General features: G+C 48.3%; 1 protein-coding gene and 1 long non-coding RNA gene across 2 annotated transcripts in view; both read right to left on the bottom strand.

Annotated features, from left to right (window-relative positions):
• Positions 1 to 632: 632 nt before the first annotated feature.
• On the bottom strand, positions 633 to 25,652 carry LOC140213372 (uncharacterized). Its single transcript, XR_011890312.1, has 3 exons — positions 25,475 to 25,652; positions 6,166 to 6,390; positions 633 to 869 (listed from the first exon to the last, which is right to left on the bottom strand). It is a non-coding gene; the product is annotated as an uncharacterized lncRNA (long non-coding RNA).
• Positions 6,416 to 26,806, bottom strand: part of LOC126527955 (uncharacterized) — a 41,381-nt gene continuing 20,990 nt past the window's right edge. The window contains exon 2 of the mRNA XM_050175792.3: positions 6,416 to 12,695. Coding sequence (XP_050031749.2) covers positions 6,885 to 12,236 — 5,352 coding nt within the window. The 5' untranslated portion in view covers positions 12,237 to 12,695 and the 3' untranslated portion in view covers positions 6,416 to 6,884. The remainder of the gene's footprint in view (positions 12,696 to 26,806) is intronic.

Below are 26,806 nucleotides of genomic sequence, written 5' to 3'. Positions count from 1 at the left end.
TAAAGCCAGTAATTTTCCTCACGTTGTCACTGAAAAAGTTCAAACAGCACGATTCTTCAACACATGACATACATAGTAATTAACAGTGACTGATGTTCTGATGCTGATGTTCTGACTTCAATGATTCCCTGAACCGCTGTTTGAATAAGTATTAGTTTTTCGTGTTTCTTTATTGGCGCACAGTATACACAGTAGTAACGTCACTGAAAAGCGCGTAGGAAACCTTTAAATTCTGTGACTTTTTAAAAATGTCGCAGTAAACCATGATGAAGCGGGACGGCGCCGTGGAAAGCCGCCGGTGAGTCTGGTTAAAAGTTTCTAACCGCCTTCACGTAAACTTTCACGCATCTGCGGGATGTACGTGATGGCTACAGCATGAGCTAAAGGCTATTCACTTGGAAAGCCTTTGCCAGCCTTTAAGGGCCCGCTGGCATTCAATACTGGCATTAATTTATATGCTATGTAGGTGTTCACGCAGCGACGCTAAACCTTTAAAAAGCGACAATTTCTTTGCGAGCCTTCTTCGTCTTTGCTCACCATGGCTGCTGCGGCTGCTGCTGTTGCTCCGCAGCACATCACTGGAAAAACGTGCATGCACTGGTCTCTATCAGGCGACGGACACAAGAACGAAATCGATGAATCGCACAACTTTATTTGGCGCCGCATTTCTCTCTGCAAAAAAAACACTTCTTCTCACCACTCTTGCCTCGACAAACCTTGGGACGCTGCCTTTCGTTCTTTGTGGCGTTGCTGCGTCGACGTCCTCACTGTGTACATTCGCATGAAGTGTAGCTTGCGTTTGGGCGTAGCTTTTGGACGCTGTATAATAGTCCATAAACATGAACACAGCACGATAATAACGTTGTGACCTGTGCGGTGTGTAAACGTAAACATTAAATACGGTTTCGCGTCACATAGGATGACAATAAAGAGACTTGTTTGCAGCGCGTTTATTTTTTACAGCACATAATTAAGCGCTTCGTGAAAGCTTCGCTTTGCACAGATTCCAATGTGTGAGCAGGATCTGCACATTTATATGTGTATACCCATTTTAAGTTCTCGTCCGCTAACTCTAAGAGCTTCTTGAGGATCACGCGGTGTTCTGAAAGGCGTGTACACGGACGTGCCAGTGGTGACAACAATGTGCCTTTGAAAGTGCCTTTGAAGTGCCGCGCGAAATGTTGGACGGCAGGGCGACGTGTCTACAACTACGTAAAGCCTAATTTTCCACACTTGTCAGACAAAAAACAGTATTGTTCTTGATGAACTGGACGCGATACGCCGACGGCCTTCCAGTGAACCTGACATCGTCCTCTTCGTGTCTCATAACGTTCCACATCAGTAGCGGAATGCGACTCATTTCACAGGATGTACAAAACAATCATGTTATCAAATGACGAGCGAGTACGTTAACGATACTGCATAAATTAAAACACCGCAATGACATGGCTGAGGGACCCTTTAGGTAACGCTTCCTTGGCACACCTTCTGCCCTGCAATTTACAATACGATGCAGTAAGGCAAAACAGGATGTATCCAAGGATTTTCCATGGACAACTTGCGAGCGGAAAAAAGTGCCAATGACAGTTATTCGCTTCAGGTGCGCTGTAGTGTGACCATCGTACACGCCACGCCGAATGCGCCGTTTTTTCCACACCACCGAAGACACAAAAATAACGTCGGGATTCTCTTTTCAGGGGCAGAGACCAATTTGAAATATCTAGTGGTGATGGGTTCTTACGCAACGGAATGTGTACTGTAGCTGCCTATCTTTCAGGGCGCAGGCATGGTGTCCTCAGAAAGACACCCTCTCGATTCCTTCATTTCACTCTTAAATGCACTGTTCCATAACCGCTACACTATGTTGCGCCGCCAATATTTCCACCTGAGGATAACCTAACATAACGTTATTTTTACTGATTCCCACCTTGCGCACTTGAAGCAGGTGCGCATCTAGAACGAGCCACAGAGCGCCTACAACATGTGAGCACTGAAAATCATGGAAGCGACAAACCGTGTGTCCAGAGGCTCACGGTGAATTATCAGAGCATGGAATTTATACATATTTTGGGGGCGACAAAATTTGCATCTCGGTAATTACGCTCACGCTGTCGCTGCTTTGAAGGAAAGACATTTATGATATGATAACGTCCAGCTGCTCTAATTCCTGCATAATAAAAAGCGAAGCCTCCATGAAGGGGACAGCCCAAGCTATGCGTAGCATTATATGGCGGTCGACGTGGCGCGGAATGTGCTATGTGTGGTAATGATGTGTGTAGGGGTTACGCTAATGAACTATATGCGTTAGTTTAACATATGCGCGAGGAGTACAAGCAGATAGATGTACATATATGTTTGCACTGCCGAACATATATATTCCGCACCACACCTACCGCAATAGCTTCGACAGTTCCTCTTCAGAGAGGCTCCGCCAAATTTGTTTACGCGACGCCCAACGCCGTACAGCCAACGCGTTAATGCTCACGTAGGCAGCGGAGGGGAGACGGAGGCGTCTGTATGCGTAATTAATGCACGAGTGTCTCATGCTCTAGTTTTAGCGCCCCTTTAGTCACTTTTCGTCATAAATGGTCGAGTGTTTACCGGGTAGTCCCATTCTGCTTGTTATCCCACATTTAGTATAGGCTTAGGCATTTCTCGCGTACGTTTAATGGCTCCTTTCAAAGCATGGCGTATGGGTAACGGCTAGAGCGCACGGGGTCGTTGAGATTTTGCGTCGGCGCGCCTGTTATCGGTTAAAGTGGCGCGTTTGTCACTGTACTCCGTAGTAGCATACCGGCAGCACATTCCTCTTCATCCTGCAATGTTTCTCGGTCCAGAACCACTTTTTAATACAGACACAGTCCTAGGTTTCCTAAGAGATGTGGTTTTACAAGTTATTAGTCCCATACATTCGTAGCGCTTCCCCTCTTTAGAGGATGCCGCTGGGATAGTCTTACTGTAGAGCACCTATGCCTCCGGGCCCTTTATTTCAAGGGCTCTGGTGAAGCAGTTGTGCTGTAGCTAATTTTTGCATCTTACCTGTTTTGTATATCATATCATTCTTCTGCAATGCAGTGTAAGGCTCATAGTACTCATAATTAGTCATCGCCATAATCTTATTGCAAGTAGATTTTACGCACTTTACAGGGACTACTTTTAGGCCTCTTTACAGCCACGTCACATCAAGTTCACAGAACTGATCATTCCACCACGTAATCAAACTGTCTTGGCGCTCTTTGGCCATCCCTGGCCCTTGCGCCACTAAACAACACACATTCATTGTCACTGTACTACGTATGACATCTATCACCCGCGCGGACAATGGGCTCAAACTGCGCATTCTCGCCCTGTGTTGGGATAGGGGTTTTCTGGCTTCACATGGAATATTTCGATGAAGAGACCATATGATGCTACGCATTAAAAAGAAACAAGTTATCGGCGCTGTTTAAACAGCACGTTGATATGGTATCGCCGTTTTATTTGACACCGTCAATATCAAACGCCTCTCTGTCCAAGCGCTACGCGGCAGCTGCAACGTAAGGATGTTCATGTACGTGTCTCAGGAGGAGGAAGCTAGACCAAGTTGGCAAGCATGCACGCATGGCGCCCCCCCCCCCCCACCCCCCACGCAGGCAGGCAGGCAAGTGCACGCACGCCCAGAAATAAATAAAATGAAATTCCATGACACGTGCGAGTAGCCTGGATCGTACACATGCGTGACACTCTTTGTGCAGGTGTAAAGATGTATAGCGTTTATGACTTACAAGCACGTTATGTCTCACGAGCAGGTTCATGCACTGCTTTGCAAGGAATTGCCCCGATGTCTGCAATTTTGTGGCAGCTTTTAATTGTTCTTTCACCGCGCCGTTGCTAAGTCATTGCGCCGTAATAAGCCGCACGGATGTGATGATTCGTCCTTTAGTTCCTTGGGAAATCGTTGTCTTCTGCTCTAATATGCCTGCGAGTCTTGGCATTTTCGTGGAATCTTCAAATCACAATCATTGCTAGCACCTTCATTCGGCGAAAGTGAAAGGGAATAAAGAAAACGGCCCACGCTGCTATTTAACATGCTGTACGGCATGTAAAATCTAGTACCTCGGGCAGGTGATGGTTGAACGTTCGCGGAAAACTCTGCTTTCTCATTCAAACTGTGCTCGTATGCAGCCCTTAGCCGCTAAGGGCGCAGGTCATTGATATTCTGAATGTCCTAATCTGCTCCCATCTGCTTTTGTTGAAGGCTCTTAAGGAGTCCTCAAGTGCTGAATGATGGATATATTTTAGTTTTTTTTTCCCTAGAGGCCTTGCAATAGATATAGCGGGTCCCGAAAAAACTCACTTGAAAGTAGATCGTGGGATAACCGACCAATTATGCCCTTAGAGTTCGTACATATAACGGTAACTTTGGCAGAACATCTCTTCATATCGAAGATTGCAGAAACAACATCAACCTCTGCAATTCCGTTCATACTTCGCAGTCCAGTCTGCGAGAGCAGACAACGTAGATGGACAGAATGCACAATGTGGTGGCACACACGTCTAGCTTTATATGAGCTGGCCGATGTGACAGTAGACACTGCCGCGCGAATTGTGTTGTTTAACGGCCTGAAAAGGAGAGGATTACAGGACGATCGTGTGTGTAGTCTAGTGCTTCCAGAAGGTCTTAAGGTATTTCGAAAGAAATCTAGCGCATTTTGTTCGTCTACTTATGCGACGGTGGACTGGCCAGACCTGCCAAACTTTCAAATTGCAGCCATTACATGTGAATCTGTAACCCGGAGTCTTGTACAGATTCGTGGTGGACGGCCACATGTTCTTATTGCGAACTTTAACTACGAACGTTGGTCCCTGTTCCGCGGCTCGACGTCATCGAACGCTTCGCGCAAGGTGATGGACTCTTCATGTGACACCATACAGGTGGGTGCCGGCCTTTGCTACTAGGCTAGGCTCGCGCGTTTAGACATCCTAAAAACGACCGTGTCTGGTCTCCGGTCACTCAACGTAGTGTAAAGATAAGATAGAAAAGCGCTATATATTGACATTTCTTCCGCGCATTTTGGGTTTGCGTGTGGATGCGACTGTTGCATCACACTGCGCAACATATTCAGGTGTCTGAAGTTCGGCAGAAAACCGTCTTGCTTACTATCTCAAGAGTTTTCTTTATTGTTCAAGCACGCTGGCGTAATGTTAGCAAAATACAGTGTTTATACCCAACACGCCTCAATTAAGATCCTGCTTTACCACGGTCTTCCTTTTAGAAATTTTCTATTTCCTTAAGTAAGGGTTCGCTGAAGCTACTGCACCGGCACCAGGAGAACATTTTTTGATTAGCATGCGACACTAGCGGTGCAGCCTTAAATCGTGAAACGTGCATATGTGAAGGGCCTATAACGTGTCCTACGGTGGATCGTACCATTTAACTGCTTCAAACAATTTTTTGGCGTTTCATAATAGTTTGTAGCAGTACAAACATATTTTTATGTGTTGGTGAACGACTCGGATGGTTATGACGTGCCGGTGATTCACATCTAATATCCAAAACAAATATAAACAAAGCGAGAAAAACAGACACCGAAGCTCTCTGATGCCTCGCGCAGCTAACCAACAAGTTTGCAGCAAGTTATAACCATCCGAGATGCCATGTTTCCGGCTCGCATTCCGATGAGTGAGGCGACTTCGATGCAACGCTGCTCATTTAACAGAGTTGGGTTTGCTGGAAGTTTTCGTCATGAGCGATTTAAACAGCTGCAACCGTTTAATTGCATGGCCGATCACCCCCATGGATGATTGTGTTTCCAGTAATTGGCACATACGCACAAATGGTTAATATCTAAGAAGTCCAGCACGTGCCGATTCTTCTTGATTATCATGCACGAGCCATTTGAAGATGATGACCGCACTCTGACGTATACTCATTGCGGGCGTAGGCCATTAATTCAGTGTCGATAAGAAAGTATCTTTATGGTAGCTTTAAAGTAAGCTTATGAATTTCTCAGAAAGTGGCCCCAGAACACCATCGAGGCAGTAAATGGTATTGGTGAAATCGGAAACAGAAATACGAATGTTATGCGGTGCACTTCGACCCATTTCTTTAGCTTCATATGTCAACGAAAGTTTAGCAGGCATCGTTCTCATTTCTTGTTTACGTCGTGGAAGATATGCACTCACCTTGTTTTCCGTTCCGCGGTCCAGCGAATTTTATATTTCCTTGGTAAGTATAAGCTCGATCAGTACTTCCTATGTCTATAGGGTATGTACGCTTATGCACGTTTCATATTTAATCAAACGATGCTCTTGCTCGCCGTGCAGAAGGTTCTTATATGAACGTTATGTTTGTACCATTCATACTTTGAGACAGAGCCCACTGTCCCGTGATTCAGGTCCAAACTATGGCTGTGACAAAAAGATGAAACCCGAGTTCAAATAAAAGAAAATATGCTTTTATTTCTCGGAAAGCTTAACCGGAAGTAAAATAGAGGGTGAAAAAAAAACTTGAAGATATGGAGCTATGAAAACAAAATAGAAAACACTTCGTGGCCACTGACAGTACTGTTACAAGCGTCACGGCGTACGTAGTTCAAGAAATCTCACTTTAAGAACAGGATTCACGGTGTTTCACAGGGCAAAAAATGTTAGACGATCGTGTGGGCCTAAGGCCCTTTCTCATAACTGTTTCATTCTGTGTCGACGAAGCGCATAACCAAAGTTCTTGAAGAAAACCGCGGTCTGATGTTGACTAACGGGCACACGCACGCTTTCAACCATTCCAGGTGTTGTCCGAGCTGGAATACTTCCGTGACCACATCGCGATTTGCAAAAAGATTGAGCCTTTCACGGTGGACAGTGCAGCTTGTGTCAGGTCATCTCAGATCTGTACATCAAACAGTTCAGAGGGCGTTCAAGTCGAAGGTCCTCTTCCACAAGCTGGCGAACGCAACCTCCCTTCTCCGAGGGCAGCCTACGTACGTCGCCTGGTGGGGGCCGAAGCAGTTGGCACACATCGGCGTCCTTCGCTCGCATTCCTCATCGCAGTACCGAGCGCCACAGTTCTTGCAGCGGCCCACGGACACGCAAGCACGCGAAGTGTGGCCAAACCGCAGACACTTGAAACACTGCAGCGGGGCTTCTATGTACTCCTCTACGATGAACTTCTCGTTCTCCAGCTCGAGCGTCTTGGGAAGCGTGGCGTCTGGTTTGAAAGTCAGCACGACGCTGCTGCGCGGGAATTCCTCGTAAGTGCCGTCGTGCAGCCGCTTGACCGTGAGCTGGCGCCTTGCGCTCAAGACGCCCACGTTCGCAAAGACCTCGGCGAGCTTCTCGTTGGTGTAGTGGTAAGGGACGCCACGGATCTTGGCCTCGTGCCGCAGGTACATGCTGGGTATGACTGACTCCACGTCGGCTCCGCCAAGCTTCTTCAGGTTTAGCAGCTTGACGGCGTCCGCGGCGGTGGCCACGTTGACGCAGAGGAATCCCGCGCGGTTGATCTTCTGATTGACGACGTTGTCGCCGATGACCTCTTCAAGCTCGCGGGCTACCTGCCCTCCGCGAATGTTCCAGAAGGTGCGGGTCGTGCTGATGGCCTTGAATACTACCGGAATGCCGAAGACCTGACCCTCGTTGCCACGCCCAGACAGGCAAACGCCGTCGTTGGTGTTCTCGACGTCGGATTCGTCCTCGTCGTACTTATCGTCGGAGCTGCTGTAGGTGCGGCGGCGTCTTTTCGAGGAACGCGGTCTGTGCGAGTCTTCAGTTGCCCTAGAACTCCTCTCGGAAGAGTGTCCCGACTTTTCGCAGTCCGAACTTTCCTCGTTCTTTTTGCTGACGGGAGCAGTCTCCGTCTTTTCGGTGGGCTTCGAGTTGTCTTGACGCGTGTGTTGAACCTCCGTTTTCTGCCCAGCACTGGCGTTTGGAGCTCCACTTTGACCTGTCTCTTGATCCTTACTTTGTGTAGAAGAGCTTGCAACTGCGCATTCGGGAGTAGAGGACGACACCTCGTGATCGTTTAAGGCAGGTCGTTTGCCTGAACTTGATTTCATGTCGCTTGGATTGCTGATGTTGTCAGTAATCAATGTATTCTTACATTTATCGCTCTCTATGGTAGTCGGTGGCCGTGGCCCATAAAGAACCTCGCTTTCCGCCATGACCAAATCTTCGTTCAAGACGTTTGCGTTCTGTTGTTTTGCCAAGGGCTCCCGATTTTGTAAATGATTTCCAGAGTCTTTCACTTCAGCATCCCGGTCTTTCACTGAAGTTTCTTGTTTCTTCACAGCCAAGCTTTGGTTATCGGTGGGAGATTCTACAAGCTTCAACAATGATACCTGCTTTTCTGGCACCTCCTCAGAGTTGCTTTGCCCGCCTTTAGGATCCCTAGTTTCATCAGCCCTCGATGTACTTTGTTGATTTTGTGGTTCTGGTTGCTGCTTTTCTGTGTCAGCATCCTGGTTCTTACTCTGAATGGCGGGGTCACTAAGTCGAGCTCCGTCAGCTGTGTCACTTTTCGTAACGCCTCGGCCAACTCTAAGTGTGTGAACCGGCTGCGCTGCGCCTCCAACCGTGGCTCTTGCTTCGTCTTTTGCACAGATCCTGGTATCGTCTACGTAAGCTTCTATCATTTCAACATCAGAGTTGGGATGCTCGCCGTCCGCTGCGGATAATTTAGGAGCTGATTTGTATACTGCCACTTTTGTGTTGTGCACACCACTTCCTTCAGGTTCTTTTTGCTTTAGGCCCGGCGCCAGCATTTGTCCACATTTCGCGTCCGATTGCCCTTCTATCTTAGGAGGCACTCTTTCCTCTGCTATTTTTTCTTGACTGAAAGTAGGAGCACGGGTCGGCTTCTGACTTGCTGAAGAAGTGGGAAGTTGTTGGTTGTGGAGAGACAGTGGGCTAGCTGTTGGTGGTTGAACATTTGTTGCACCACTTGGACATTGACGTCCAGTGAAGTAGCTTGGAGTTGGAAGAGGCGGCCTTGTTAATGCTCCACCCGCCGAGAGTTGGCCTCCTGCTGTGTTGAAAAACGGCGAAGGCACTGGAAGCTCCGGCTTCGGATCTGCAGTAGTAGCCTGCTTTTGTTGAAAGTCATAAAGGCTGGCAGTCCCGGGGACGGATCCCGCTTGTTGAGGAGGTGTCATGTAGCGTTCTTCCCCGAAATGAATCGGCATGCCAGTGAGTGGACAAACCTGCTGCGGGTACGCAGTAGTCATCGGAGGCCGTAGTTCGGGAGTATTGGGCACGCTTACGTTGCACTGTGTTGGGTTGCTAGTGGAAGACGGTGCTACCTGGCGAGTTGGGCGGAACGATTGGCAAGTGAACGACGGAGGCCGAGGAGGCGGCGGAAGTGCTTGCTGAACTGAAACCACAGGCAACGTGCACGCAGGCTGGAGAGGTGCGAGCGAAGTACCGGGTGCCTTATATTGAGTGGTCCCGCAAGACCCTTGCGAAAGTACTGGACGCTGTTGTACGTCTGAAGTAAAAAAGTGTTTCTCGTTACCGCTTTGGACATTGACCTGGCCATGAGGTTGGCCTATGGTCGGAGCACGCGTTCCTTTGTCTAAAGAATTGGGACGCAGTACCTGGGAGGCCAATTGTTCCAACTTGCCCTTCGGAAGCGGAAAGCTGATAGGGCGCTGTAGTTTGCGGTCTTCCATACTGCCTGGTCGCTCCTCTACAGGACTACGCAATGGCATCGATGCAACAGGCGGATCATCCTTGCTTTCAACAGTCGAAGGAGGCTTTTGAACCGCAGATTCAAGTGGCGTTGGTGGGACGCTGTTTACACATAGCGCAACCGGAGGTCGCTGCTGCTGTTGATCGGCTGTAGCAGGTGAGGGCTGCTCACATGGTGGCATTTGTGAGACGCTCCTTACAATTGAAGCAACCGGAGGGTGCTGACGCTGTTCGGATGTAACAGTTGGAAGGCGTGCAGCTTGGAGAGTTTCTGGGACGCTAGTTGCACACGGAGCAAGCGGAGGGCGCTGACGCTGATCGGCTGTAGGAGGTGCAAGGCGCGCACTTTGTGGTGTCTGCGAGACGGTCATTGCACATGAAGCCACCGGAGGGTGTTGGCGCTGTTCGGCTGTAGGAGGTGGAAGGTGCGCACTCTGTGGTTTCTGCGAGAGGGTGGTTGCACCTGGAGCGACTGGAGGGCGCTGACGCTGTTGGTCGGTTGTAGCGGACGGAATGTGCGCACTTTGTGGTGTTTGTGAAACGCTGGTAACAGATGGCGCCACCAGAGGGAGCTGACGCTGTTCGCCTGTAGCAGGTGGAAGGCGTACACTTTGTGGTGTCTGTGAGACGCTGCTTACAGGAGGAGCAAGCGGAGCACTCTGGCGCTGTCGGTCGGCTGTAGCAGGAAGAGGAGGCGCACTTTCACTTCGAAGTTTGTCAGCAAGCAACGAGCGCTGTTCTGGCCCTCTGGCACCTGGTGCCGTCTGGCACTGTGAAGCCAGTGGCCCCCGCTGATTCTGCTGCGAGATATCTACGCTAGACATGGGTCGCCCAGGAATCGCTGGCCTAGGCAGCTGCGGTGGGGGAACAGGAGCGTCTAAACGGTCTGGAACACCACCCAGAGCTTTTGCTGGCTCCCCAAGTGGTCCTTCCTTGCTGAGTGATGGTCCTTTGTAGCCGGAACCAAGCATCTGGCCTCTGTAACTGGCGGCTGGAATACTTGGCCACGGGTTTTCAGGGTTAGCGGCCATTTCTTTGTAGCCTGCTTTAGCAGCTTGCTCCATTACAGTATTTTTCGGATGGATCGGTACTGCGGGACGCATTTCATCTTTTACTGGCATCATTGGTCGTTTATCTGAAGCCGCGTTATCGTGCATCAAACGGACATCTCGAACGCCTTCAGGTGGACAGTACTCTTTCCGGCCCATTGGACCGGGCATTGCTTGTTGATAGGTGGAAGCAAATCTGACCGGGCCCGGCCCTTCAGAGCGACCATCACTGAAAGGACGACGTCCTCGACCCGGTGAACTGTGCAAATGTTCCTCGTAAGGTGCGAAGCCCGGCACTTCTCGACCGCGCTCTTGGAATTCCCGTGGGCAGGGGTACCCGCGGTCTCGACTGGAACTCCTTGGAGGCCTTTCGTTGTAGCCGGATGTACCAGGATCCCCAAAATTGCCACCGGGATGGTCTCTGGATGAGAAGGGCCCCCTTTCCATCTCACCGAACTCAGCTGGTCCTGAACGGTGAGGGAAGGAACCGAATTCCTCTTCCCAGCCCAACGCTCCGTGGTCACGCGGTGGTCTGTCAAAGTCTTCTGGACCCCAGTCGTGGCGCCGAGTCGGCACTGAGGCACTTCGCCGGCTTTCCTGGCAAGGCATTAAAGGTGGTCTTTCGTCATTAAAACTGCTAGAGTACTCTGGAACAAAAGGCCGCTGGCCCACGCCTCCAGCACGAGCTCGTTCGTCGCCGTAGGGAGGACCAGAGCGCGCCCACTCAGGGCCGTCATCGGGCCACTCCTGCATGCGACCAGATCGGTGTTCAAGGTTCCTTTCATCGCCTAAGCGCTGCGAGTCACCACGAAGGCGGTAGTGTTCGGGGCCTCGTTCCTCGCGGTCCCCTAAAGCGTCGAATCGCTCGCGCTCACCGCCGTGACGTCCTGGATACCCGATGGAATGTCTCCCGCGGTCCGGAGATCCAAAGTACCGGTCACGATCCCCGCCGTACCGCGGGGTACTCTGGGGACGACGAAGTCTCTCCGGTGGTCCGGGAGGCCCGCGCGGGTCGCCACTACCGGGGCTGCGGTAATCGTACGATGCCAGAGACAGCTCGTCGTGCTCTTCGGGCAGGCGCCTTCCTCGGTGCCCTCTGTCGTCCCTGCTGTCGTCCCGCAAACGACCGTCGAAGTGAATTGGAGGTACGGAAGCCGAACCGGCAAATCGTTCGTCGTCGTGTTCCGGTGCTCGCCTTCTGTGTTCCATGGGCCCCTCATCTCCGAACCCCGGGGGTCGCCTTCTGTGCTCCATGGGCCCCTCATCTCCGAACCCCGGGGGTCGCCTTCTGTGCTCCATGGGCCCCTCATCTCCGAACCCCGGGGGTCGCCTTCTGTGCTCCATGGGCCAGTCATCTCCGAACTCTCTTCGCCGTTGACGTTCAAGCAGCGCTCTCGACAGATGGGGAGTAGATTCTAACAGCGACGGCGAAGGCTTGAACCCCGGCATACCGGACGGCGGGTGGCGTGTAGGACGCGGTTCGAAGGAAGGCTTGGTTCGGCTGTCGCGTCTGCGGTCACTCATGGCTTTTGTCAATCAGCACAAGCCGAGAAAGTCGGGCCACACAGGCAGTGAGTCGGTTACGGGCGCAGTGGCTAATTACACAAGTTACGACGCGTCAAAGGTACTCCACGTTCAGCGTACATGTCGTGCTAATAACAAAAAAAAAAGTCTTCGGCCTCTGTCGATGCGGCGTAGCGCGAAGGCAAACACAGGGTTCGGTACCGGGCTTGTCTCACTGCCAGTGTTCAGGTGAGATTCACGTAAGTCAGTGGGGAAGTGGCACAACAAGAAGGAAACACTTGCCCTGTCTGGCGATGCCGCTCGATGAGGATTTCAGCGAACCTCGGCGCAAAGCTCCGTTCTCGTTCTCGTCCCACTGTTGACGTTGATGCTGATTCCTTCGCAATGCTTTTCTTTTTCATCGGTTCATGGTGGGTCGCAGGAGGATCTTCATCTTTCTCGGTGGCTTACGCTGCTGGCCTGCGAATAATACTACGGTTAGTCAGGATACATGATCTGCGAAGGTCGACTAAAGCAAATTTCAAATTTTTACAGTTTTCATACCCTAAACCTTTGGTTAGATTAATTTTGTGATTACTTTCTTGTCTCTATGAAAAAGTATAAACTCATGGTGAACAGGGGGCACGAGAACGAAAATCCAAATGGCAGTTGCGAGGCGAAATTTAATGTTATCTACTCACCACAAGCGTAGGTTAAAATAATACAGGTTCTGCTACTTGGCAAGTGCCTTATAACGGCAACGAAGGAGTGGACTTTGCCTAACGCTCGTTGTACCGATGAAGTCCCGTATATATAAATATTTAGGCGTCATAATTTCATCTGATCTTAAAGGGGACAAGCAGGTAACATATATTGTTAATAAATCACTGGCAGTTCTATACTCATTAAGACGCTCGCTTAGATCCGCATCAATAGATACTAAATGCTTAGCACACCTGTCACTAGTTCGCTCTATACTGGAATATGGAATGGTATGTTGGTGTCCCTTCCGTAAGCAGTACATAGCAAAATTGGAGAGCGTACACAGGAAAGCGATTAGATTTATTTTTAATAAGTATAGCCGTCTTGACTCCCCCCCAGAACTATTAAGGCAAGCTGAACTTCCCACTATGCAAAATCGAGCTCGACTACTTTGTCTTAAGCTTCTTTTCCTTCTTCGTAATGGCAGTTTGAAAATCAATGTGGGTGACTACTTGCTACAGACTGATACACTTAGTTCTCGAACAAAACACACCAAGCACTTAACAGAATACAGATTTCACAACGACTTATTCAGGCACTCCTTTTTTCCACATGCAATCCGTGAATGGAACATGTTGCCTGATGACGTTGTCACCTGCACATCACTCGAAACTTTCATCGCAAGTTATCAAATAATGCTCTGTAGCTACGATCTGCGCGTAGGCGAGCTGCGTCGTACAATGGAATTCTGATTCACTTCTCAGTGTCTCGTATTCTGCCCTAATATAAATACCTGCTGAATTTTGTCTCTTGCGCATTGTACATCCAAAATATTTACATTTTCTTTCTTTGTTCTTCTGTGTGCTAAACCTTCCAACATGGCGTTTACTAACATTTTTCCCCGCTTCTGTTATAGAAATTGTATAATGATTATAGAGTGCATATGTACTGCCTTGTTGACCCAAACTTATCTATGTCCGCGCCTACTTGAACTGTGTTCTCTTGAATATGTATCCTGCCCCTTTCCTGCAACAGCCTCAAATTTGAGGCTAGCAGTATGTTCAAATAAATAAATAAATATGTCTTAATTAAAGCGTAAGTACTGATACCTTAAAAAACAACCACTTCATATGAAAGTTTATCCTGGAATCAACGCCAGTCAGTTCTTATTATTGCTGTTGTTAAACACGTGAGGTCTCCCATATCATGCGCTCAAGCAAGTTCACTTAATTTTTTTTTTTTTTTTTGTCATCTGAAAAGAAATGTTTAGCTCTACAGCTGACACGTCCGCCCGTACTTCGCAGTTGGCCACGGTGTCGCCATTGGTAGGTTGGCGCTCGAAGTTGCGAACATTTCTCGCATCCTGGCGCAGTTCATGCAGCGCATGCTTGCGGTTTGCGCTGCCTCTGCAGGCCGCAGCGCAATCGGGACGTACAAGATTAGCCGACGTCATGGTGCACTGAACTATTCGAGTTCGTGCCCGACGCTGTCGCGCAGTCGCATCGGCGCCAAGTGCGACCTGAAGTCGTCCGCATAGTGTGTGTAAAGTCATTTTACGCGCTATAACGAACTGTGAAATCTTTCAATTCTGACTTTTTTATTAGTATCATTTTTTTAAGCAGCTTTCATTTTTCGTGTTCTGTTCACAGCATCGAGACGATGGTTTTCCTAAGAAGTGGGGCAGACTTTCTCCTGTGATTGTTTCTCACCTGCTAACCAACGTTACAGAGTTATCGGTCGGTGCCAGGCGCGCTTTTTTGTGTGTCAGAACTTTCTCGAATGTCGTCGCCTATTCTCCAGCGAAAACATCTTTCCTAATCAAATTCTGTGCCTTCATGTGCATAGTGGTGTGTTTTTTAGAACGTACCTAAGCAACAGCGAATACGCTGGAATGCACGACGAGTTAAGTCTGAATAGCCGACGCGCTTCACCCGTAGATTAGATTTCGACGACCTACAATCGTGCTTGCCGCCGTCGTTTTGCTCTGATTGCCGGATCCACACAGTCATCAAACTCACCGTAACGGCACTGGCGTCCGGCGTGACACGGCTGTTTCTCGCCAGTTTCTCCATAAAAAAAAAAAAATACGAAGTGCCTCCCGGTATTTATCGCTCACGGTCAACGCCGCCGACGCCGACACCGACGGCACCGGCTTTTCTGCCATACGAGCTCCTTAACGCTGTCGCGTTAAAAAGAAACAAAAAGAACGGGACGCCGGTGAGGTGGACCTATGCTCCTAATGAGCACTGTCGTCCCAGTTATAAGAAAAAAACCGGCGAGGAAAAGCTCCTTCATGACGTACGTCGGTGTCACACTAGTGACAGGACGGGGCGTTTGAGGACTGTGTGAATCATGCCCCGACTGTTACCTGTATTTAATTTAAGCATGAAGTGCTTTGATCTCCCGCTGTCGACGACCTTCAATTGACCTTGAGCTTATCAATAAGCCAGACCCGTTATCCGGGCACTCAAACGAGGTAAGTTGCGAGAACAAAACGAGATCATCTGAGCAAGCAATCAAGATCGCATTACATACGCTAGTTACTTCCCAAACAAGTTACCAAAGAATACTGCTTCCGAGTTCTTCCAAATGTTTCTTCACAATATCACTCAAGCTGTAACTTCTAGTACGCCGAAGCTTTATTTCTCATATTCAATAGGCGACGTTCCAAAGGCAGAAGATACAGGGCGCTGTACACTTGATTCTCATCTTTTGGTGCTGAGACACAATTGTCTGCTCTCTTTTCAACGCCGGCGGTGCATGTGCGAGGTCCGCGGCGCGTCGAGAGCAGCGGCAATGTCCAAGCCGGTAGCGTCTAGGGAGTCTACATGCAAACAACGCATACATAGCACGCGTTGCATACATAGCAGTCAACGCTGTGGAAGCTACGCAAGAAGTTCGGTCAAGAAAAGATATGGCTCCGCGCGTTCCGTCCATGCTTCGCTGCGCCGCAAACAGCGTTCGCTCGCGCGAGCATAATGCACGTGAGGCTACTCGCGGCGGGATGCAAATAAAATGCCCGAAAAGAACAACAAAAATGAAAATGATGTAAAACAACACATCAGCAGCCGTGTGCCACCGTGTGTAAGCTTCTAAGGGTTAAAACTTGTTTCATTCGATACTGATTCTATATAGAAAGCAGTTGCGCGCACTTGCGATCGAAAAGCATCGAACTATCTCCAAGTGCATGCGAGGCCACTGCAAGAAGTCTCTCTAGCCTCCACAGCGTTGACTACTATGTATGGAAAGGAGTATGGTGGCGTCCGGCGATCCGCGGATGGCTGTTTGACCGAGACGAGACGCGCAATGAGGTTCTGTCGGTGACAGGAAACTATTACGTCCATATGGACCAGTGCACAGTATGGCGTGGTGCGGTGTGGTGCGGTGGCGTGTACCGTTGCGAACGCGCACCACCGATATTTTAAGATTGTGGCTAGTATCATCTGCAACCAATCTGCTTTTCCGGTAGCCGTTTCATGCTTACATCTACTCTCGATTACGGCAGAGCCAGCATTTTTTTTTTTTCATCTGCGCGTTACTTCGTTCATTGAAAGCTTAACTCTGGCAGTGTGCAACATCCACCCGTGTTCTCAAGCGATCCTCTCTGCTCGAAGCTCTTCCTCCATTCCGCCGAGTTGAGCGCCAGTGCCTCCCCTCGGATGAAGAAGCCACTACGCTTTTCGGGAATGGCCGTGGAACGACAGTGAGGTGCGACGAGCGATTCTGTAGAAGAGTGGCGTTGCTATAAACGTTTTCGAGACGACGTGGAGTGTTGAGTGGAGAAGCGTATACTAGAAATACGGCGGTTAGTCTTCGCCGTCGCGACAACGTGACGGTATTCAGAAGAAAATTTGGTGCAACGAGCACAGCAAATCTCTACCGCCATGTTGGCAAAGGGAACAGTGGCTATGACTTGCGACTCGCATGCGACGCTAACCACCACGGTTGGCCAGTGGCTACACAGCATTCGCCCGTTGTGTGCGAAGCAGATCAGGGGTTCGATTGCCAGTCACGGAGCCATATTCCCACGAGCTCGTAACTTCCCTCCTCCAAAAGGGTACGCGTACAGTGGTTTGTGTGCATGTTAAGGGGAAACTAAAAAGGGAAGTTGAGCGGCGTTGCTGATTTCCCCTTCTACAACACAAATATGCCATGTTTCTCACTAAAGTTGGCCAAGCTGTTCAAAGAAAAAAATTATTTAAAATGCATGGCAATCATAATCTTACCTTGCAGCGTGATATCTTAATATTTGTTTCTTGGAAGTGCTAGGCTAACACACACACAGCCAGTTTTTTTTAGACAACACAGATTTTTTTTAAAAAGAAGGCTATGACCGCGAGACACCTGTCGTCTTCGCATACGATCTCTACAGCATGAATTACTTCATGACGTCATAAACGAAAAGAGAGGGGGTTAACCGATGGTCCCGATATCTTATTAGTCATATCATGACGTCATGAATGTTGACGCAGTCTCCACGGCGGCATTCATTATTTTTCATCGCTGAAGCTGAATGGCATACTTCTCTAAGCGAGTCACACTAATTCAGACTAGTTTTGTAAACATCTATTCCAACCACGACGGCCGAAATACGAGAAAGCACTGACACGCTTGACGTCAACGTGGCGTACAATAGCCGGGGTTTTAGAAAAGCTTTTAGAATAGATTTAGAAAAGCGACGTTCAGTCTTCAATTGCGTTTTTTTTTTCTAGTGATCAACTTGTCACCGAGAATAAAAGAACTATAAAGCACCCTTTATCGGGTTTTTAAAGCACCCTTTATCAGTCCAAACTGCGTTAGCGTTCCTCTTTGACTTACTTTTAATGAATTCGGTGTGGGAAATGTTCATCAAGATGACTTGTATACGGCGCTTCTCATAGCCTGCCTTTTTTTTACAGTGAAGCTGTGTGCCTCTACCCCCCTCCCCCAATGCATTTGTCGTGACCGTGGGCAGGAACTCAACCAATCACAGCGAGAATCGCGCGCTGCGTGCGCCGCTGGGTTCCTTGCAATACCACCAGATGGCGCTCGCTTCCGTGCATCCGCGGCAGTGGCGGCGTCGGCCGTGCGGGCGAAAGAAAAAGTACCAGAAAGCTCTCCTTCGCGCATAACGCGCGCCACAACCGTTTCCCGCTAAAAGGTTACGGTTGCATAAGCTGCAGTTGCCGGGAAGCAGGGAGCATACGTAGCATACGAAGCAGGGAGCGACGTAATTACAATTTCATATGTGAAAGAACCCGCATAGCAACTGATTTCATTTGCGTTCTCATAGCGCTACGGTAAGGCCACGCACAGTTAGGACTTCCGAAGAGCAGCGCGAACACGATGACGGGCGACGGGAACAGCAACTTCAACATGCACAACGGCTTCTTGCACAGCCTCGGCAGGATCCAGTTCAAAGCTACGCTGCATTGGGCTATCGGATTGAGGTGATACCACAACTTCGCTGGTCAACCACCTACACAGTAACTTGGAGTCCATTTTAACAACAGAGCTTCTTTAAGTCAAGCCTTCGCCGTGCGGTGTCCGGTATCACGCAGGGTGGGGGGGGGAGGATCAAAGGGCAGAGCGCGCGTCGGGGTAGGGGGAACAAGAGGGGTATAGGAGCAGTTGTTTCGCCGGCGCGCGCACCCTTTTGAATTCCGCTCAGCGCGAGCGGCAGCGGGAGCTCGCATGAGTGCGGCAGCGCTGACGTAGCGCAAATACCGAGCTTTGAGAGCGAAAAGCGCAAGCAAAGCGCCGGTGGAGGCAAGCCAACCTCCACTTTCAAAAGAAGCCAACCCAAGCCAAGCGCCAGCAGAGAGGCAAGCTAGCTCCAAATTTCGAGAGCAGGGGGCCGAGTAGAGCCGTCGACCCAGAGACATTCCTTCTATGGAGCGTGCCAATGGACGGTTCAAGAGAGAATTCCTCGACCGTGAGTGCGGCCATAGCCGCAAGGCGTGTGATAGACTGTGGTTTGACCACAACCTCGCGCAACTGAAGAGTGTGAGCGATCCGGAACCGAAGCTCGAATCTGGCGAAACGACGACAACCAGACAAAAGCTTTCATGAAAATTGGGCTGAACACGAGTTCAAACTTCAGGATACGACCACCATCTTCGCTGTTCTAACAGCTTCCACTGCGTGGAACTGGCTTTACTTTTTTTCCTCGTTCTTTATTTGTTTCCAACCATGCAAACGGAGGAGGCAAAGATAAAAGCAGCATAATTTCCCCTTGAATTGCACTCGGCCCTCAGATGACAACACTGGTGAGTCACGTGGGACACAAATTTTACATAATGCCAAAGCATGACTGAGACGGGATACTGTAGATTGAAAGACATAAGAGTAGACGTACGACATATAATGAAACACTAAATTAAATATCGGTGAAGTTCTGTGAGCAGAGATGTGGTGAAGGGTTCAATGTCAAATACCAGATGCATTTTAAGAGTTTAGAAGTCGGGTTAGAGCGTTCAGAATCGTTTGTACACCATATTTTGTCCTCAACGGGGACATTCCACAAACATGAATTTCGGGTACTGTGTAAAATGCATTAAACATCTTACTAGAAATATATCCATATGTGCTTTGTTAGTATCGTACGCTTCAGATCAGTGTTCGTAGATGAATTTCGTCGTATCGACAGAGCATTGTCGGTAGGCTATAACGCGTAAAAATATTCCCAGTGTGGTGTGTATATGGGATGGTTGCTATCATTTTTCCAAGAAAAAAAAAGTGTGCGACTTTCGTCGAGGTGCGATTTTCCAAACGAGTTGCGCATAACTGATGTACGAAACCAGCAGAGTACGATAAACTGGTATTTTTATCCCTCGTCGGTAAAACGTATCTTTCTGTTGTTTAGCATTTCCGTAATATGGCGTAGTTTCGGAAATGCAAAATTTATATGTTAGTCCCATCGTAAAGTCTTTCAAACGTGTGCACATAAAACATTTATATCATTTACTTCTACAAGAATATCATTGAAGTGTAATTAATTATTCCACTGGATACCTGTATATTTGGCACGGAAAATAACAGTTCTTCTCTTTTAAAATATTATCTACGAGAAGCTTCCTTGCGACCAAGCAGGCAAGGTGCGCAAAGTTTATTTGCGGCATCGATTAGGGTAGAGTGACACATAGATCGAAGATAAGAATACACTGACGTCATCGGTATAAACTATAAATCTTACTTCCGGTCGAGTGACAACAGTGTCGTTAACATCTAAGTTGAATAGTAGCAGTCTAAGAATGTTCCCTTGGGGAACTGCGGTTAATATTTGAAGAGTTCAACAAGCAAATGTGTTTATACAGATTGTTGCCCGCTGCTGAAACATAATTAGTTCACGCGGTGCACCCCTAATGCCATATATTTCTAGTTTGCTGGTAAGGAATTCATGATGAATGTGATCAAATGGCTGCTTGAAGCGATTTTTTTTTAGCAATTAGGAGGCACGGAACCGGGAGTTTCTTGGAGTCGTAGGTTCGCTGCTGCCAATGCACGCGTAAAGCCATCTGATTATAATGAAGTAATTCATTCTAATTCGCAAGTGAACCTCTGGTTGTAAGAATTGCATAAGTGGTAATTAGTACACGTAGGAACTGTTGCAACAGCGGTGGTCACAAAGGAACTTATGGTAATATGAGCCTAATTGCTGAATACCTGGGAGCGCGAAGGCCGCGTTTAAAGCCACGCTAATACGCTAGCGGATGCGGGGGCGTCAAATCAGTCCGTAACTTTGAATTCTACAGGAGACGTCGCGGGCGATGTATTTCCGACATTATTTTTGGAATAGCACCGCGAGAATCCTGCGCATAACTTTATCTTTTACGGCGATGCACTATCAACCAATCCGCACCCGCAAGACTGCTTTCTGTCTATAAATCGCAGCCTTACAATCTCTTACATGTGTAAGGGTGTGAGTTACAGACCCGTTTGCACCCTTAGGACCTTCAAGGGTGTAAATCGGTTTACACCGTGCTGTTAACGGGAGCTCTACAGCAGAAGGACTCCTAAGGTTGAGACGATTCCATTACAGGCATTCGCTACATGTGTTTGGCATCCGAGTTGCTCGCATTGGCATACATCATTTTGTCATTTGTTTCTTTTCATTTTCTTTTTCCAATTATAATGACGTCAGAGGTGCACATGCGCCGTTCAGTCCTGTCGCGCTGTCCCCCTGGTGTCGACCGCGCGTGCGCGGCCATGCGTGGGGTCAACGTCAGAAGGTCTCCAGAGGTACGCAGTGCGTTTGGCTACAAAAATATGACGACGACCAGCAGCCACATCGTCCCGCTATGTATACTCCTGCTGCATGGCCCAGTTAAGCGTTCTGGTTGTACCACAGCTTGGGTGTGCGTCACACACGCCCGCAGGATACCGCTCCTGCCGACCAGATATTACCAGATGTGTGCGCGCATAGACTAAGCCCCGTATACGTAAATGCATCTCAAATTGAAGCCCATGCTTCATTTGATATGAACGACGCCCGGTTCGAACGCGCCCAAGACGCTCATTGCGTTTCCTTTGGTGGGTTCAAGACAGGCGTCACTTAAGTCGAGTCAAGCGTGGGCTTCCAGTTAAGATGCATTTACGAACACGGGGGTAAATCTCTCCGGTTGTTTCAAGGAGGAGGCGCTGGCAAACGTGGAAGGAGGAGACGCCTGTAACACCACCGACAGCTTTCCTATAATCATGCGCCAGCTTTGCGAAACGCCCGGTGTCGGCCACAGGGCGCCGTTTATGCGAGCACTTTTCTCCAGCGGGTTGCATTGCTGCGCCATGTCGCCTCCCCGTATCGCTTAGCACACCGCGCGAGGGGGCTAGAACGCCACGACTAAACCTTGTTATCGATTCATTATGCAAAAAAGAAGTGAGGCGTGCAGACAGGACGCAAGAGTAGAGAAGTGGACTACTCGCCTCACTTCTTTTTTGCATAATGAATCCTTACCAACTAGCTCAGCTTTCTGTCGTTCTAAGCTTGTTATCGATTTCGGTGCTTCACATTCGGGCGAACCTGTGGCTGTACTCGCAAAGCCCGTAAGGGGCTCTTCGCTTTTGGCTGGTCGCCTTCGCTAAAGATATGTCCAGCGTCCGGATTAGTTGCAGTGCTTTCTTACGAAGAATTTTGGCGTAAGGCTTGGTCGCGAATACGGGCCCTGGAATTTAATTGCTGTTTCTTTTTGCGACGAGACATAACGACGTGACCACCGCAGGTTTCCCAATTCAGCGCGTAACCGACTGCTACGTGAACTGCGACTGACAATGCAGCGCTGTCGTGACACGGCTGAATATAGGCACGCCGTTGCCTGCAATGGCGCTGCGCTGGAAACCCACCTCGAGCACATCAAAAAAATGCGACTAAAGTACGTCGATAACACATTGCAATACACGCCGATAATACATGCCGCTCGAGGGGGCCTCGAGCCTTTCGCTGGAAAGTGAAATCCAGCGTTTGACGAAATCCTGCCTGGTTAGGAAGCGGTCTCCCACACGGCAGCCCGTGAACAAGCCTGGCTTACGAGAGCCGAAACATCCTTTTAATGTTTTTCGCTAAATGTTTCTAAAGCGAAAGCTTTAGGGGCGCTGCTATACGCAGAAAATCCGGCATCGTCGGCGTTGTTCATGCGTTGAACGTGCGTTGGACGTGAGCGAAAACCCGCGATAGAAGTAAAGAATCAATAAAATTCCTTAAATGGTTAAAGAATGTTGGCATTGACGCTTAATTTCTCAAGGAGGTTCCTGTAACCAAAGGAAAGTAATTGAGCTCAAAATAAAATTGGGGTTGCGATGGAAACAGACCCCAGGACCTTCAGAATGCGAAACGGCCACAAAGATTCGTTGGCTCAAGCTTGATAGAGGGTGTTGTAGTGAATGTTTTGTCCTCTTTGACTTAGTAAGGTACCTTAGAGACATTTACTGTTGCGTGCATGGTAAATATGCGTACACTAAGTAAGAATGGTCTAACTAGACTGAAGTGAATGCGGGTGTTGTGGTACGTGGTCCATTGTACTTAAACAAAAGAATTTGTGTGTATATGTGAGCTATGTACAGCTGGTTGTGTTCTGACTTGGTAAAATGTCTTAGAGAAACGTATTAATGGGCACATGTTAAATGTGCGCACGCTAAATAGGAATGACGTAAGTAGATTGAAGTTAAGACGTGTCGTGGTTCACTGAACAGAAACGACTGGATGCATTATTATTATTATTATTATTATTATTATTATTATTATTATTATTATTATTATTATTATTATTATTTGTTTTGAACACATATACACACATACACAGTATGTGTGATGCATGCGTTGTGTCGTGTTGTGTTGTATGTGTTGTGGTTCGAGTATCTGGTATCGTTAATGAGTTTGTATGGTAATAAGTAAGTTAATTGCAGGGGTTATGCGAGTATTTGTATGGTCCACTGAATTTGAATTCATGTGATTGTGAATATGCAGAGGCATGTCCCGTGATTCAGTATACAACAGTGCACCAATAATTAGTGACTGATTTTTTTGTTCCTTCGTTGGAGTTCTCTTTTATTCATTTTGCTGGAAAGTGGCGCGTCTACTTTACGTTGCGTTAGGTTATTCTAGTCGACGTCAACTTTATCAGCGCCTTCTAGAAGCACACGTTACACACCTCTCGAGGCGCAGCTCGGGCTGTAAATCTTCTTTATTTTTTTTTCTTCAGGTTTTCATTTCAAGTGCGAAACCTTGAGGTACGAAGTGCTTCGTTTGCTTTGGGTCTTTTACATGGCATTGTAGGCACGACCCAAGCCAGAACTATATTGCGTTAAGGAACATACTACCGCAGAAATGGTAACGCGCATTCCGTTAACACGCGCTTAGGACAACAGGTTTGCCCGTGCAGATCCACCTTTCTGTCCGGTTACGGGTGGGAACAGGAACGTCTTGACCAATTTCGTAAAATAACCTGACATCAATGTTGGGCGGCAGCTACTCTTTTAGCTAGCGGCAATGCTTTTTTATTTTGCACTAAACCTACCGTTTACATAACCAGAGCCAAAGCGCTTCAGTTGTGATCGGATTCTAGCTGGCGCGGCTTCCTTAGAGGTTAAAGTAGGGGGAGGGGATGTGCAAGCGCTGGCTTCACCTTCCTCTGTCACTATATGACGATTACAAATGCGTTGCATGTTTTTGAGTGGAGCTTGTAGTGAATTCTTTTGTCACTGAGTTTCATGTCGCATCAACGCCTGCAAGCATGAATCGCATTAAAATACTTCGGTCAGAGAAGGAACATATTTGCATCTCGGAATATTTTCCGCCGGCTGTCCTGAAGACCGATGCGGAAAGGTGGTGTCCAAAACCCGACGTCTATATGACGTACTTCCGGCTCTCGAAATCGCCTTCGTCGCATCCAACCGGTATTGATTGATTGATTGATTGATTGATTGATTGATTGATTGATTGATTGATTGATTGATTGATTGATTGATTGATTGATTGATTGATTGATTGATTGATTGAAACTTTTATATAGAAGGGGCTGCCCGTGGCCTAAGATAGGGGTAAGGGATCAGATGAAAGGAAGGACGCCTGCCTCTTTCGCAAAGGACAGCAAAGCGTTAATTCTTCTATAGCGTCGCGTTCCGTGCCCGCGTTTTGAATACAGAGGGCGCTACCCTACGGGGCGTGGACTCACACACCACCTATTTCCTACCCGCCGACATGCGAACTTTAAAGAAATCGCAAAAGCAGTCAACTAGATGACAAAGGAAGAGGTCGGAGGGTGGGGAGAAGGATGCAGCACGCATTTTTGGTTATGTCGGACATGAGCGCACACCATTTGTGGGATGCATACACCACTTTATTTACGATTACACGCACATTTCATACGCAGCAAATAAGAAGCAGCAAGCTAGGCACAGCGAAAAATTACAAGCAATACAACGTCCTTTTTTTTCGTTTACCGGGACTTCTTTAGAGACTCCTTTTGCCAATTTATGCTGCTTGTGGAAGTAGTCGGAATGAACTTGATCGAAGCTATTTAGTGCGTTTCATTTCCACAAAAGGCCGGACGCACATACAATTGAACTCTTTTTTGCTTGTATGCATCTTTCTTTTTGACAATCTTGCTCGCCCCATCCTTAAACATCTTTAAAATGCTTTCGCGAACCGAACGTTTAGCCATTTCATATTTTTGTTGTAAAACTTGAAATAACATTGGTGAAACCGTACCACGAGCCCCCAAAGTGTTAAACTCTACAAATTGGGGAGAGCTGGCAGATACGACATTATCAACTCAACGAATCATAGTATTACGGGCCGAACGAATATCTACGCCTTCCCCCTTAGTCGTCGGCTGTTCGAAGGCCGCGTGACGCGTAAACTTGTCGAAAACTGCGGCAAAGTTCACACACGAGGAGAATAACTCGGTGAAATCGGCGCAGCGACACCGTTCAATGCCGTTCTGCGCGCTTAAGGTATACGTGCGAGCCCACTCTGACATTGAATGATCTAGAGCAAGCTCTGAGGATTCCTTTCACCGAAGTGCCATACACTCGTAGGGTGTTTGAACATTCTCTACTTACGGATTAACAAAGCAACGTCTTACATTTTAGGATTGGTCCGTTTACGATTTCAATGCGCCGTTTCGATATTGCCCACTTGAAAGGACATTTTCGGCCATTCGATCGCTCCGGCACGAAACCCTTCTATCGGGAATGAATTGCAGCTCCCACAGTTTCCTACGACAGGAGAATAAACATTGCGAACGGCGCTGAGACTGCGAACAATGGGTGGCTAAAAACGCTCGAGCGATATCTGCTGCTTCGAAAAAAAAACGAAAGACATACAAAACCACATTTCTTCTTTTCTAAACATGTTAATCAGCTGTAAGCTTCGGACTGAATAACTTTTACAGTCAACTTAAGCGGCCGAATGCACACCTGTGTTTTATTAGGCTTGCGGGCTGAAGATTACAACAATAGACTGCGCTTCCTACGTGGGTGCAGATGGTCGTCGAAATGCTTGCGAAAGCGAAGAAACGCGGTGCGCAGTCAAAAGAAAAAGAGGAAGAAAAAAATCGAGGGGGGAGGAGGGAGGAAGCAAGACGTCAAACAGCCTATTTCGGAACGCCGAACTCCTCGGAATCCAGTAGTCTATCTTCCTTCGTTTTTTTTCTTTCTTGTGGGACCTTATCGGCGTGTTGACCCTTGACTCTTGGTGTTATGCTTCGTGTAAATACTATATGCACATGGTTGCCGGTATCCCTCACGAATGTGACTAAGGTTCGTGGTAGCTCACGTCACGCCCACCCTCCGCTAACATGGAGGAAGAAAGGCTGCAATGTGGGAGCGTTGCGTAGCAACAGCGAAGCCCCCCAAAAAATGTTGGCGCATACCGTGGTCACGCCACGGTAAGTTTTACGGTCTTCCAGCGCCGTTCAACGCGCGCTCTTCCGAAAGCACAAAGGGTGCGGCAGCTATGTCCGGGGGCAGCACTCAAGATTCGCAACGAAGACGATAAATGTAGTTCTACGTTGCAATAAACGACAAAAGTTACAAGAGCACACCCGGAGAAAGTGCGCACAGAGCGCTTACGCAATGCATCCGAACAAGTGAGCGTCTCAGGGTCACGTGTGAAGCCAGCTTGCTTTCTTTTTCATATTTTAGAGAGAGAGCGAGTGAGAGGGAGAGGGGAAGTTGAAGGGACTGGCTTCATGGAGAGGGCTGGCTGGCGTGACGTAATGCTTTCGTCAAATTTAGTTCCTTCTTCCTGGGATATGGCTCTCAGTAAGGCCCTATTTCCACACTCTCCTCAAAGCTCCAGGCGGCTAGAAACTACCGCTTGTCTATCGTGCACTGAGAGGCAAGCGGGCCATGAAGTCTTTTTATTCCGTGAGCCTCGGTCTAATGTTTCTTTTTTTTGTGTGTGTGTGTATGTC

The sequence above is a fragment of the Dermacentor andersoni genome, chromosome 9 (assembly GCF_023375885.2).
Source record: "Dermacentor andersoni chromosome 9, qqDerAnde1_hic_scaffold, whole genome shotgun sequence".
NCBI lineage: Eukaryota > Metazoa > Arthropoda > Arachnida > Ixodida > Ixodidae > Dermacentor > Dermacentor andersoni.
The sequence above is the reverse complement of the archived record's forward strand: the minus strand, read 5'-3'. Positions and strand labels throughout refer to the sequence as shown.